This window comes from Ananas comosus, linkage group 1 (genome assembly GCF_001540865.1).
Source record: "Ananas comosus cultivar F153 linkage group 1, ASM154086v1, whole genome shotgun sequence".
NCBI lineage: Eukaryota > Viridiplantae > Streptophyta > Magnoliopsida > Poales > Bromeliaceae > Ananas > Ananas comosus.
In genome coordinates, this window is record NC_033621.1 from 2463982 (window position 1) to 2479461 (window position 15480).

General features: G+C 38.7%; 2 protein-coding genes across 2 annotated transcripts; both read right to left on the minus strand.

Moving 5' to 3' along the window:
- LOC109715529 (transmembrane protein 230) lies at window positions 100-2990 on the minus strand. Its single transcript, XM_020240584.1, has 3 exons — window positions 2829-2990; window positions 1672-2027; window positions 100-448 (listed from the first exon to the last, which is right to left on the minus strand). The coding sequence occupies exons 2-3, from the start codon at window positions 1946-1948 to the stop codon at window positions 369-371; spliced, it is 357 nt and encodes a 118-aa protein (XP_020096173.1). The 5' UTR covers window positions 1949-2027; window positions 2829-2990; the 3' UTR covers window positions 100-368.
- Window positions 10489-14579, minus strand: LOC109708537 (protein argonaute 7). The gene is made up of 3 exons (XM_020230329.1): window positions 13939-14579; window positions 12499-13708; window positions 10489-12233 (listed from the first exon to the last, which is right to left on the minus strand). Exons 1-3 carry the CDS (start codon window positions 14375-14377, stop codon window positions 10787-10789), a joined length of 3096 nt encoding a protein of 1031 aa, XP_020085918.1. The 5' UTR covers window positions 14378-14579; the 3' UTR covers window positions 10489-10786.

Here is a 15480-nt window from a genome sequence, read left to right on the forward strand (position 1 = left end):
AATCTTCAAATTATTTCTTCACCAACCACACTGTTGCTACTTCTTAGAGTAGAAAAGCTATTTTGAAAGTCGAACCAAACCGACACCGAAAAAAAAGTCTCGTGGAAAAGAAAATTTCAGATACCAATGCTTCCAGAATATCCCCATCTCTCCCTTCGAAGAATAAAAGTAGTAGAAAGAGCATCATCATTATCATGCTACCAAAATTACAACAGGATTTGAGTGAAGAAAAGAAAAAGATAGTTGCTGTTCATGAGATCCTGCCTCATCTTAGTCTTAGTTCGTCGTCGTCGAGCATATAGCCCTCACAGGAAAAGACAAAAAGGAAAAAAAAAAAAAAAAAAAAAAAAAAAAAAAAAAAAAAAAAACTAATAACTGGGGATCGAAGCAAAAGTATATCCTGGCGCTCCCCTCCACGAATAATAAGCAACGCGCGTCTCATAAAATCCTGCAAAATGAACCCCAAGGTGAACCTGATGTTCATAGATGTGATCTAGATTGTAAAATGTCTCGATTTACATAAATTAAGACAGGAGTGGATTGAGTACGAGTTCAAGAATCTAGAAGTTGTGCAGTGCCATCAGATAATTCATTTTACAGTTACTGGGTATTAAACCAGGTAGAGGAGCAGCATACAGACTACATATGCTTAATGGCAGAGTATATATGCTCAATGATGCTCCTTAAGTCAAGGATTGCACTCAGTGAAGAAGGATGTGCTTGAAAACATGAAGTGCAAAAGAATCAATAGTTGAGATTAAAAAGAGGAGTGACAAGAAATGAACAAAATTTGTCAATCACGATGACATATCGTGTAATGATCTCAAATTCTACTTTCGTATTGTTGGTAATTAGACAATAACCTTTGATGGCAGCAAATGGTAATTGTAAAGGGAAATAAAATTTACCACTTCGGGCTTCATGAGGGCTATATATGCATAGTTGGTGCGAAGTTGTTCGCAGCCTAATCTTTATTACAAGCTTGGCGTAATACAATTTGGGTACTGTTTAGCCAGGGACCAACAGGGGCGTAAGTCACATTATCCACATTCTACTGCCAAAATGCAGCGAGAAAGCGTCGGGATGGTAATTTAGGTCCAAAATAAGTTGTTCTAGGATAAACCAAGAACTACTATTCCAAACGACCCCTAGAACTGTGCTATCCCTAGTTATAGCTACTTTAGCTCATTTGAACAAATGAAATCAAACACAATTGCCTTTCTATGTGGTTCTCCCATGCAACAAGATTAACCTAGAGAAAAAGGGGGATTCCACATTATTTGCCCCGAACCAAACACCACTGTGCCAATGCATAAAGCTCCTGCAAATGTGAGTTCCAGGAATGGCAAGATGTCCAAAGCCTAAATCTTGGTGGCACAACTCGATCAGAAAACCTGTAATTGAAATTTGTGGAAGATTCTGACTCAACCTGTGCACATCGGTTCTCTTGTAAACCACCTTGGATATGTTGAAATGCATAAAGGATGACTCACAACAAAATATGTTATTGATGCAAGCCCCAACTAAACTATGTTACAGAAGGTTTCGAGTATCCAATATAACTCTAACAGACTAAAACATCACTATTTTCGAGTATTCAAAATAACATATAAAATGTTACTATGATGCTACATTAAGTCAAATAGAATAAAGTGGAACGAAGAGCCATACCAGGAAGAAAGGAAAGAAGACCAAGGAATAGGAGACCATATGCTTGTGATCGATCGCCCTCCATGTGACCTGTGAATATAAAGTAGGAAAGCAAGAGCAATAGCGATCCCAGCAAAAGGAGAAAAAGCGCAAGACAAATTGATTTCCACGGTATCCTGTTTAAGGACTTCGGATTGTAAGCAAATCGAAGGTCTTCTTCCCTTTCGTCACTACCGATACCATCATCCCTATCCTCCGGAGAAAGAGGAGTGTAGCGAAAATTCCGTCGAGTTGCCATATTGGTTAATCTCAAGGCTCTCTATTGAATATAGAGAAAAGGAGCAGTAACCTTATCAGAAACAAACAATATGACGAACCTGAGAGAATAGAGTACAGCATGCCACCGATACATTAGAACAAATTAGAACCAAAAAAACTACAAGGTATAAATAGCTTAAGAGACCAGGTCTAAATAGCTTAAGAGATCATTTATATGAAACACAGATAATATTAGAATTCATAGGTTTATTGCATGATTAAAGAGGAGTAATGCATGTAGGAACATACATACAAGGGTAAACTTCAATTTGCCCCCAATAGTTTCGCTCATTTTCACTTTGTCACCATAAGGTCTAAAAATTACATTTAACTATCCTGTGATTATAGAAACAAAAAATTGATTTTGCTATTGTATTGATAGTAGAGTTTTCGGATAAAAATAGAGATAAAATCACAGAATAATTAAGTGTAATTTTTTGAACAACAGTATGGCAACTAAACCACAAGGGGGCGCCAATTAAAGTTTATCCTATAAACAAAGATGATGATTTTTATTAGATAATGAAACAAATTTCCACATCACGAAAGCTCTTTTAGTTCGTTCCCAAATCAACGATTGATGCACTCGAATTCGAAACCCTTGGTTTCAAGCAAGTAAATCCTTATAATGAAAATTAAGAGCATCGTACATCCCAATTACAACAGATTATAGGAACAAATTCGAACAGGCAATTTCACAAACACCTAATACGCATGAAATGCAACGATTCAATCCAAATGAGCCCTCGAATTCGAAGGTGTAAAAGTAAAATAAAACTTTGGAATTAAAACGAGTAATTATGCGGAAAATTGGCAATAAATTAAAGAAAAAGTAGAAAACTAGATGGATCCTAGAACACCTTTGGAGATCGGAACCTCGGAGCTCGTCGATCGCCGCAGAGGCATGAAGGAAATTTGATCGATCGGGTTTCAAAAGAAGAAGGATAAGAAGGGTTTAAAAATGCCTATCTAGTCCCTACATTTTTTACTTCAGCGATCTGACCCTTTTCCATTAGAAATTATCACTACACAAGGTCTGGAAATAGAAAATAAAACTAAAAAAATAAAAAAAGAAGGGCAAGGTTTAATCATATGGGTCGCAACTGGGGTGTAATGTGGGCTGTGACGGCCCGGGACGGCCCATATTATCCGGGCCGAAATGGGTTAGAGATTGGGTCGGCCCGGCCCGCTCTGACTCCACATTCGTGCCGGGCCGTACTGGGCCGGATGCTATCAACCCTCCGGCCCAACATGGCTTGGGCCCAGACGTCCGGGTCGGTCTGGGCCGTGCTGGGCTTTGAGACGGCCTCTTAAAGTTTTTATTTTTTAATTTTAAAAAAATATAAAATTTGAAACTATGATCAATAAAATACTTATATTTAAATTTATATTTTTATTGAAAATTTTCAAATTTATAAATATTTCTAAATTTTTTTAAAATTATAAATTATTATTATTATTATTAAAAAGATGAATTAAAAGGGCTTTTGATCCATCGGACCGAACAATTTGATCCGATGGACCAAAACACCTCCTCCCAAGGTCTACCACTACAAACCTTGGGAGGAGAGCTCCCAAGCCCTTCTTCCCAGAAACTCAGACGCCAAGCCCAAGACAATCGACCTTGGGCTTGGGGGTTGGGCCGTGGTGGCCTGGTTGGCACGGCCCAAGCAGGCTGTGTCGGGCCCGGCCATCGGGCCGAAATGAAGAGGCCCAGCATGACTCGAATCATCGGGGAAGGACGGCCTGGGACATATGCTATAGTATCCATACCGTGCTGCAGCTCGGCCATAGCCGTGCCTGGCCAAGCGGCTCACGGGCTGCTTGGCCCGTTTTACATTCCTACTCGCAATTGTGAGGATTTAAAAATTCTGTTTTAGAACTCATTTCATAGAAATCCTAGTATTATGGACTGTCGGATTAAAGATCAATAGTAAATACAAAAATTCAGCCAATTCGGTAAAAGCCGGAACGGTTCACCGATTCACTGATTGTACTGTCGGTTTGAGTGATTCATTAGTTTGATTGGAACAACTGCAGAATACTAGGATACGGTCCGACCAGTTCAACTGGCGAGGTTGAACCAGGTTTAAAACATTGCTTATTAGTATTCATTGTAAATAACATTGATGTAAATGGTGAACAAAGCGCGGCCCACGATGTATTGCAAACATCCAAAACCCAGTTAAATTTGGTGAAACCGTATCCGGCTCGGTCCATAAATTTGCTTTGGCCCACAAATTTTGGCCCAGAGAAATTTGAAACCGGCAATTTTTTTATTTTAAATTTTTAAACCTCTGTTTTTTTAAAATTTGAGTTATGTAAGTCATTGAGTTAAAATTTTGTTAGATATAAAATTTTAACTTAGTCCAGTTTTATTTGCTATAGGGTAATTAATACTATTAAATTTGACAAAAGTCAAAATTATTTTGGTTAAACTTCAAGAAAGCTACAGTACATAGAGAGTGTCGATCCTTCCCAAAAATTAAGTCCATGGGGACTATTTCAGAACGACCTAGAGTTATGAGGGTTTCCACACATATTTACCCAGCCAAAAATTTTTAGAAAAATAAAATTCGTGGTCTGGATTTTTTTTTTTTTTTTTTTTTTTTTGAGATAAGATAGGAACCTATCCACTTCTTTCATTTCATTTTTTAGATTACGTCACTTATTAACGGTGGTTTAACAGATGCATGTACAAGAATGTCTCCACCCTATAACAACATGCATGCTCTTATTTAAAAACTAATAATCTAAAGCACATACACCCCATCCCATATAATCTTATAGTAAGGAAATGTGCATAAATAAATAATATCTTCGTAGGTAAATGCTCAAAATACCAACATTACAAATAGACATGCTTTTTAGAGTTGAGTTTCATAATTTTTTAGTATTATTGTTTAACATTGAATGTATTTGCAAATTAGTAATTTGTAACGGCTAGAATAAATTTGAGACCACTTGATAATTAAGAAAATAATATCACGAATCTTAAAATTTACGGCCAAATTATATTTAATGATGTTGACCATCATAAAGTTTTTATTTAGGGTTAGAGAGAGAAAGGGAAGAGGGAGCTCTGGGGACAGAATGGATTTAACGCATAAAGCTGCCAGGGGAAGAGAGAGAGAGAGAGAGAGAGAGAGAGAGAGAGAGAGAGAGAGAGAGAGTGTGTGTGTGGGTGGGGTCTGTGACCTTGAGTTGTCACTGTTGGGTACATCTCCTTCCTCTGAAAGAATGACTGAAGAGGGAAAAGAGTTGTCTGCTGCGCTGCCGGCCGGGCAGACAGATATTAGTGCTTCGACGGTTCGACCGCCTTCCATAAATCCCAAATGTGAACAAATTAGTAAAAGAAACTAAAAATATAAAAAACCAAATATACTAATAATAGTAACTAAACTTACGCATTTTAAGCCGGTGATTTAGATCCAACAAATTATTAATACTAGCGGATCGGGTCGTAATAGTTAGTATCTGAGTCAAATATCATCAGAAGTCGAGTTAGTTAGTGAGTTTGGTCATTATAGTTAGTATTAGAGTCGAATATAAACCGAAAGTATGAAAGCTGGGGACAAAGTGATGCACCTATGAGTTTGGTGGAGCCACTTTTTGATTCAACAGGTCGTCTAGTAAGGAAGTCTTTAATGTCATAATAGTCCCACATCTAATAATAATAACCGAGCTTAAATATTTTGAGCCAGTAGTTTAGGTACAATAAATTATTATTTCTAACGGGTTGGGTCATTCTATATACTATTTTTAAGTAGTTTGCACATTTTACAGATACTAAATAGTTGCAAAAAAAATAAACAATACTACAAATAATGCATTATTGGCTAAATTACACTTTTGATCCTCAAACTATAAAGCACGTGACACTTTGATTTTCAAACTTTAATTCGTACTAATTTTAGCTTGAGTTTAATAAATTATTAGAATCAATCTTGCAACCCAATTTAGTTGACTAAATTCTAACGTCGCTAATATAGAAGTAATATGACAGTATTATGATTGATGACACAGCAGTGATTAAGATACAACACTGCTTTCACATTACTAATATGTGAATATTTAGTCAATTAAATTAGGGTTATTTGCATACACGTCCCTCCAAACATAGTAAATTGCGGATATATCCCTGCAAATTGGAAACTCCATAAGTTATCCCTGCAAAAGTCCTAAGTTATACAGATATGTCCCTACCGTCCAGATCTGTTAGAAAATTTTCGTTAACCACGGTTAAAATACTTAACCATGGTTAATTATAGTGTGAATTGACGTATTTATCCTTCTTCCTCTTCCTCCTCTTCCTCTTCCTCTTCCTCCAACTTCTACTTCGTCGCCGGCGAGGAGATATGGCGGCGACGGTGGCGAACCCTCTTCCTTTTCCTCTTCCCTCTTCCTCTTCTCCCTTTTTCTCCCTTCTTTTTTCTTCCTTCTTCCTTTTTCCTCTTTCCTCTTCTTCGTCACCGGCGAGGGAGAAGAATCTCGTTGGGGTCGGTCTCGGAGGAAAGGCGGGCGAGTTTCTAGACGAGAAGCTCGAGGGCGTTGTTGGCGACGAGGGCGTGTGCGAGGTCGTCGTGGTCACCGAGGACGTCGGTGTCGGTGAGGTCGGTGAGGAGGGAGATGACGTCGTCGGCGATGTCGTGGCCGAGGAGGCCGACGAGGGAGGGGGCGACGTTGAGGGCGACGAGCTCCGGGTAGAGCTCCGGTGCTCGGCGTTCTTGCCTCTTCTTCGTCGCCGGCGAACCTGACCCCGCGCCGCCGCCGCCGTCGTCTGCTTCGACGGTCCGAAAAGGAAAAGAAAGAGAAGGGGAAGAGGAAAACTTTTGGAGGGATATATTTGTGAGGGTAAAATGGTCATTTCACGACTTCGCTGTTAAAAAACAAACAGCTCACTAACAGATGTTAACTGCAGGGACATATCTGCATAACTTGGGACTTTTGTAGGGACAACTTATGGAGTTTCGATTTTGCAGGAATATATCCGCAATTGGCTATGTTTGCAGGGAGCTGTATGCATTTGACCCATTAAATTAAGTTGTAGGACTTGATTATAATAATTTAAAAAGTTTGGACAAAAATTTACTATAAATTAAAGTATGAAAACCACATGTCATGTGCCTCATACTTTGAGGAACAAAGTAATTAGCCTTTTTTATTCATTGCATGACATTAAGTTTCCAGAACGACTTTCATACCAATTGTTAAAAGAGTTTCGACCCAACAATCCTGTGCTACATCTGCTTTGTTAGATATGCCTGGAAATTTTTTTCAACTTTGATTTTATGTTTCTGATTCGTTGACAGCTTCGCAGTGCGACAAATTTTTAAAAAAAATTATGAAGAAAAAAATAGATGCCTGTAATTCCACAACATTGTACTCTCTTTTTCATGATAAAGTATTTTCCCTTTTCGCTCGTGGGTTTTTTTTTTCACGTGGAAAATTTTTTTCTACATAAATCATAGTGTTTCATTTTACATTACAATTTTTTATGAGTTGTCTATTTTGCGATCATCGTTTTGTATTTTTATTTGTGCGCTTGTCGTAACATGCTCAAAGATCTGACATATCCAGTGATATTCATCCAGCCTAAATAGTTAAGCCTACTGAGCGAGAGCTCGTTAGCATATATCAGTTCTTTACTCTCTTCAGGACAATTTCGATGCGAATTTCATATTAAAGGAATTAAAATTTAAACCCGGTCTATTGAAGACGGTCTATGCAACAATTTCGTCCAGTCTGCAGCAGCCACTGCCCCTGCTGCTGCTGCTGCTGCTGTTGTTTTACTTGTGAAAGGAAATGCTGCTTTTAATTGCCCACATAAATGCCTGCCAGTTTGAGCAATCGATTTCCCTCCAAAATTAGAAGTAATGATGGAGGAGGGACAGAGAGTATCTTTCTGCATGCTGACAAGTTCGGATTTTGAGTTTTTGGGTTATGCTAATAAGCTTTCAGCTGCTGCATTGAATAGATAGAGAGGTGTTGGTGGTGTCAGTAGTTTAGTCAGTGGAGTGCACTAAATTAAGGCTTAGTTTTGGGGTTCTTAATTTAGAGCTTAAAAAAAATTAAAAAATCTTATTAGATGCTATAATTTGATACTGAAATAAAAGATGAACAATAGAGAATGAACCGTTATAATTTTTCCTTTTTTTTTATTAAATAATATGAAGCAATTGTTGTTTCTTTGAAAATTTAAGCTATCAGAGAAGGTGTTTGGACTCGAGGCATTTTGATATGTCCAAGATCTAGACTCGAACTAAATGGAGAAAATTAATTATGTTAGGGATTTAGTAGGATTTAAATTAAAAACTCTCTACTCTGATACCAAGTTAAATAATACAACATAACCGTTGTCCTCTAAAAATTTAGGCTACCAGAGAGTGGTGCATTTTAATATTTATATTAAATATTAAATATTCTTGGTATATTTTTATTACTTATCTTTCACTTTAGTCTAAGTCAGATACACAGAGTACTCTCTATTCTGTGATTTATATACAATTTTCATAATATATTTCTATTGTTCAAATCATGCTTGTTAGCATTACTCGGATGATTAGTGTGATTCATGCAATTTTAATTATTTTATATTTTTAACTGAGTTTATTTCTAAAAAATATAAAAAAAAAAAACAAAAAAAGCATATTACCTTTCCTTAGAAAAAAAAGGAAAAGTTGGAGTTGGTAAGAGTAGGGATGAAAATGATTGGATTTTTAACAAAATTATATTCGCATTTATATGTTTCTTTGAATGCAAATTCGAAGGTGGATATGTGTCAAATGCCAAATTGCGATTACTATATTCCCTAAAAATAGATTCAATTTCATATATGAGTCGTATGTATATTCTGATATTCTTTGAATAATATATACTAATATTTATTTATATATAAACTAAAATTAGCGCGAATAAGAAACACAATTCAGTTAAAAGTTCATACTCATGTTCAAACCTTGTATACATATATTTTATTCAACAAAATTTGATATTTTAACTAACATAAACATAATTTTAATATAAAATTCATAGTAAAATAAACAACGAACATGAGTATGAACTTTTAACTGAATTGTGTTTCTTATTCGCGCTAATTTTAGTTTATATATAAATNTTGTATACATATATTTTATTCAACAAAATTTGATATTTTAACTAACATAAACATAATTTTAATATAAAATTCATAGTAAAATAAACAACGAACATAATGGAAAAATCACTTTATTCTCCTACAACATATATTAACATCTCTCTTATCCAAGATAAAAACAGTGAAATAAGGTTGGATTTTTTAAGAAACAATATTTGCATCCATAATTTTTTTTTTTTTTGGGTGCGATTTCGGATACGAATATACGTCAAATACTAAATTTTGACATCCATGTTCGTATCCTATTGAATAAAGAGTCGAATTCGATTCAAGTTTATCGTAACCACTTTTACCCCTAGGTAAGAGACCACACAGAATGGAAATAAGTTCACCAAAACAACCATTATTTTAAGTTTTTTTTTAATACTATATTAGAATAAGTAACTTTTAAGTTTAAATTCTGTCAGACTTTTATGCGTATAAAAAAGAAATTATGTTAAATATAAAAATGTTTAAACAACGTTTTCTAACGGCTTAAGTTTTTAGAGTACAACGGTTGTTTCATATGGTATCAGAGCAGGAGGTCCTAAGTTCGAGTCACGCCAGGCTCCTAACATATTAATTTCCTCCCATTTAATTCAAGCCCACATCATGTTTCGATTAAAAAGTCTCGAGCCAAGACGTGAGGGAGAGTGTTAAATTTTAAGCTTTTAGAGTACAACGATTGTTTCACAAGTTAGGTTTTGTCAGAGAAGAGAGATTTTTTTTTTTTTTGGGAGAGAGAAAGAGAGAGTAAAATTAAGCATTTGCAGAGAGAGTTAATGTTTAACCTATTTTGTTTCTTTTGTCTCCCTCTCCTCTGGAAACAATTTAATTTGGCAGCAGGGTGTAAGTGTGCAGGGCGTTTATTTATGGATGAGTCTGCGTTGGGGGACAAAACGGCAACTCCGAATTCAAATGACTAGTCGTTATCACAAGAGCTTATATTTGAAAACGAAATAAAAAAAAAAAAAACGAAAAGAAAAAAATAAATATCCGTGCATGCGTACGTGTTATAGCTATTGCATGCGTACGTGTTATAGCTATTGCATGATCTTGCTTTTTCCTTGTCGCTACTGTTGCTAGTAACCGGTGATTAGTGAATCTGATAAACTCTTTTTTTTACTATCCGTGGTTGAATTTTTCTAGCATCGTCCTTGGGTTGAATACAAATTAGCTGCTAAAAAAGTTTAAAGATTCCAAAAATTCCAAGTTTCAAATTGAATCTGATTTTCCCAAGCTTATGTTGTGTGTGTGTGCAAATTTAATTTGTTAGAATGAATTTACAGTTTCCATTGTAATGTTTAACAAATCTCTTTCCACTAATATCACTGCACTTAAAAACATTTACTTACCTGCATATTAAATTTTCGCGGGATTTAGCATTCACAAGATAACATTTGTAGTTGGATATACAAATTACAATTCCGATCACCAGAAAAAGGAACAGATATAAATCTTTCAACAACAAAAAGAAAGAGAAAAAGAAACATGTACTACCAGAGTGTTTCACATATTAAAGCTGCTAAACAAGCCATAAAGTGACAATCCGGCGGAAACCTCCTTCAGAAGCCAAAAGATCAGATCAACCACGGCATTGCGGTCGATATGATGAAACAGTGCGCGATGCCGAATGTTGTGAGCTTCTAACACATTGTTTATGCCTGTACTGACACGCGGATCTCAGCAGTAAAACATAAGCTTACTAACATTATCTCTGAGCTTCGGAAGCGGCGTAGTCTGCAAAGGAGTATTTCTATAAAGTTTCGGCCTCGTACACGCCGCGTAGTCCGACCTCTCAAGATACAATCTCCCTCTATAAGCGGCAAGATGAGCGTAATAAGCAGGAGGAACGATAGAAACCGGTTTAGTGCACCTCACAAAGGTATAGCATAGATTGTGGATCAACTTTTGCGCTTCATCAGAGTTAAAGTGGTTCTCATCCCACAAGACATGGTAATGTGTTGGCCTGCTAGTCCCCTTCATCCCCCAGTGGCTGCACAAGTAGAAGTCGAATTCTGTCGGGTGGGTGATCACCGTATCGACCACGGTCCCCGGCGGTATGTTCTCGTCGAACGGCTTCTTCGATAAGCCGTTCTCTTCGTTCAGAAACAGCCTTGTGTGGTGCCTCTTTTGCACCACGATGAAAGTGATTGACGGCTTGTACTTTGGGAATCGCGAGCACGCGGCTTTTATAGCCTGCAGCTCTTCTTTGAGCACTTTGTAGAACATAGTCTCGCTAACCCCGTCTCGGAAGAAAATGATTCTACTAGGGAGCTTATGGGCTTCCAAGAGGAACTCCTCGAAAAGCTCTACGACCATGTCGTCGAGGCTTTCGATGATTTCCTTCCTGTGGGTCTGCGATCTCATCCTCGAAATGTACTTATTTGCCGCAGGCCAGTTCATGCTGCCCACCACTGCAACAACCGACGGACTATAATCATCGAGCGGATGCGGGTGTGTCACATCCGCACCCATGAACATCACCGGCTCGTCATCAGAGAAAATCCTCGGAATTTGGCGGGGCAAAGTGTTGTATAACGCCACATTGCACCCACCGAGCTTAGCATTGATCTTAAGGGCTAGATTTGCTAAAAACTGTGATGTAAGCTTGCTTAAATTGGAGTATAAGCAACATTGCGACACAACACCGATACAAGTCTCCGCAATTCTCTTCAAATCGGCGTAACCCTTGTGCTTCTTCTCCATCACACAGATAAGCAGCTGCAGGTTCCCAGAAGCAGCTTCTTGGATCTTCCTGAGCTTGATTTCCAAAGAAGCCACATTGTTGAGCAGCTGAATATGCTCGAACAGCGGGTTAACAATCGTGTTCTTGTTCAATAGAATACCAAGCTGCTCGCACCGATTAGAAAGCTGGTTTATGAATTTTGGGACGCAAAAGTGCTGCTCGGGGGAGCCGCCGAAGCTTATCAGGGCCCATCTTCTGATCTTGGAGGCCTCGGCCACGTGGCTGTTGAGCAAGTTCCACTGCCGATCGTGTCGGTTTGGAGTAATATCTTTGACGTGCCCGCCATCGCCAAATTTTAGCTTGGGAGGTTGAAGCACTCTCCCGCAAAGTTGGGTCATCTCTCGCGATACTTGGAGCTTGAACTGATTAGCATAGGATCCACTGCAACGAAATAGTATAAAAAATTATATGCTTAGATAGAGGAAAAACCCATCATTCAGTTTACGACGAAGTCCTATCTCTGGAATTCTGTTTGAAACGAGCGCACGGCAATCATGTTGCTAAATCAAAATGCCAAAAAGAAGGACCTAGTTTCTTAATTTGACAAGCGTTAAGTTAAAGGGCGGAAAAGTTGAACGAAACGATACGAAGAGAGGGATTTACCGAGTTTTCATAAGAATAAACAAAACCTCAAACAATTCAATACCTTGTTGGGCCCAATTCCCCTCCTACAACGCCCTTGATAATATCTTTCCTCTCTCCGGGCCGTTGGCACCCCATCTTAAGTATCCTCGCAGTTTGCTCATCCGAAAGCTTCCCCAAAAATTTTTGGCCTTCGCAAACCACGCAGAGCTCCATCGGTAGATAACACGGCTTGCTTCTACTAATTTGCAAGCACGGAAGGTTCCGGAATTGTATGTCGTGGTTGTATTGATCCTTGAAGTAATCCACCACCGTCATATCCCTCCCGCTCCGGTCCCTGAACTTGAGTTTCTCCGTCGCCTCGTCGGTTAAGCTGAAGACCTTATATCTCTGCTCCGTCTCTCGGTGGCAAACAAACACTCTAATATTCTTCAAAGCCTTCTCCACCTCCCTCTTCTCTTCTTCGATCAATCCCCTGTTCTTCCTCTGCGAAAGATCTTTTAAGAAGTCGCAGCGCTTCTGTAAGTAGGCGATGATGCCTACGCTTTCGTGGAAAGCAGTTACGGAGAAATCGACGTTGAGAGAAAGGCCTTGCTTTGTGGGCCTCAGGCTCTGGAAAAAGCCTCTCAATCCGACGGCTCCTCCGCCGAGCTCTTTCGCTCCGCCCATGGAGCTCGAATACAAAGACCTCCCTAAAGGGATACAACTCTCGGTCGAGCTCTCTCGGAGAACGACATCCAATGCTTGAAGATAATCCTGGGGGAGAGGAGCTCCATCCTCGCCTTCTTCGTTCAAATACTTATTCAAATCCTCGCCGCTTAATTTCGCGGCCAATCTGATGTTCACCCTGAAAAGCTTGTGCTTCTGCTTCTGGAGCGGCAAGTTAACGAAGAACTCGAGCTTGTTTTCTTCGAACTCTACAGGACTGTACAGACTCCTGCGGCCGTCAAATACCGGAAGGGAGCCGGAGAGCGCGTCGGAGTTCTCCTCAACTAGCTTTCTCTTGATCATTCGCGCGACTTCTTTCGACGGCTGTGGGGATATGGTCACATCGTAGTGGAAAATTTTCTGCGAGGGATCGAATTGTACAAGAAAATGGTTCGCGAGGAGAGGTATCGCGGGGCCTTCAGTGCCGCCGGAATCCGGCCGTCGCACCACAAGCATTGCTTGTGGGCTCGGCGAAGGCCTCTCATGGGAGCCTAAACAATCAACAGCAGTTTGGGGGCTTTCCTTCTCAATTAACAGGTTGGCTTTCTCCTGTATCACTTCAATACCTGTTTCATGGAAAAATCATAGCTGGGTGTTGCAAAATACCAAGAAATATAAACAACCCAGTTGAATTTCACCTAATCTATGTTTGGGCAATTTCAGAAGATAAATTTGATACAGAAGGGGTTTTAGCATAAGTAGATCATACATCAAAAAGAGATATCTAAGATTACATTCTAATGAATGGAGTAATGCAACAGAAGATTATTAGCATGTGTGGAGGAGGGATCAATACCATGAGGGAGGGGAGGTGAGACTGCAACTTCAGGTTCCAGTGAAGAAGCACTTCCTGACTTGTGCTTCCAGGCAGTAGTGGCAGACTTGTGCAGATGGGGTTTGGATTTGGGGGTGTTGGTTTTGTTTATTAGGGGAAGTGGAGTTGCAGGAGGGATGTAGAAGAGGACAGGGGGAGGGAGGGGGAGGGGGAGGGGGAGGGTGAGAGGGAGAGGGAGAAGGGCTGGGTAAGGTTGAGCTCCTCTGTGGAAGCAGAAGCAGTTTTGGGATGGGGGGTGGTGGTGGTAGTGGTGGTAGTGGTGGTGGTGGTGGTGGTGGTGGTGGTGCTGCCTTGAGTTGTAGAGCTCCATTAGAGCAGTGGAGTTGGGCCTAGTGCCCACAACTGAAGTGCACTTCCTGGAAGTGCTTTTCCTCCTCACTTGCTTAGATTCTTCTTCCATGGCTCACTACTAGTAGTAGTAGTTGTTGTAGTAGTATCTTTTCTGGTATTCTTTTTCCTTGGTCTTTCTCTCTCTCTCTCTCTCTCTCTCTCTCTCTCTCTATCTATACTTGTTTATGTTGTCTTTTGAGAGGAGGGAATGAACAAAAGGGAGGAAGGAAAGGAGGACAGACAGAGAGGATGTAGGCAGAGAGAGAGAGAGAGAGAGAGAGAGAGAGAGAGAGAGATACTGAAGTGCAGGACAAAAGGGAGTGAGTATAATTACTACTGCTAGGCCTTTTTGCAGAAAGGGTCCATTTGCTTTCTGATTTTTGCAAGTTAGGCTTCATTTTCTATTTTTACAATTTTGGTCTAGTATTTTAATTTGTGGATTATTGAATATTATTGTCACTGAAAAACTTGATCAGACAAAAAAAAAACCTAAGAATAGTCTTATAATATATCTATTTATGTGCAGTGTATAGAGTAGATGAATCATGTCACATAAATTGACTCTAATTTCTTGTTTCCTAATAAATTGATCTAATAAGGAACAATTTAGAAATAGTTCTAATTAAAATATTATTTTTTTAGCAGCTTAATCCGTTGAAGATAATCGATTTTCACATTAGACCGAAAAAAAAGTCTTTGTCCAAATCTTTTCCGCTTTTGGCTCTATATAATTTTTTCTCACTTAAGTTCAATACATATCAAGTCCGGACAACAAATATGATGAATGTAAAATATTTAAATTCTATTTTCTTACATATCAAATTTTTAGAAACAACTGATGTTTCACATAAGATACATTATTAGAGAATTTTGAGACCAATCTAAGCCCACATAAGCCTAAGAATTTAGTATATCTAATAAAACTCATTCAACTCAAAAGCTTGCCTCTATTAGATCTAACTACTAATATATATATGGATCATTTTATTTTTTTACAATTATTAGATGTGAAACTATTCAGATGTCAATTCTTAACAGGCTTGCATATAATGGACAGGGATGAGGGTTTAGGTCTAGAATGGGGAGGAGTTGCAAAAGTCAGAAAAGCACTGGGTCTTCTTGCAAAGATCCAATCTTACTAGGGTAGGGATAGATGAAGTGTGAGTATGTGAC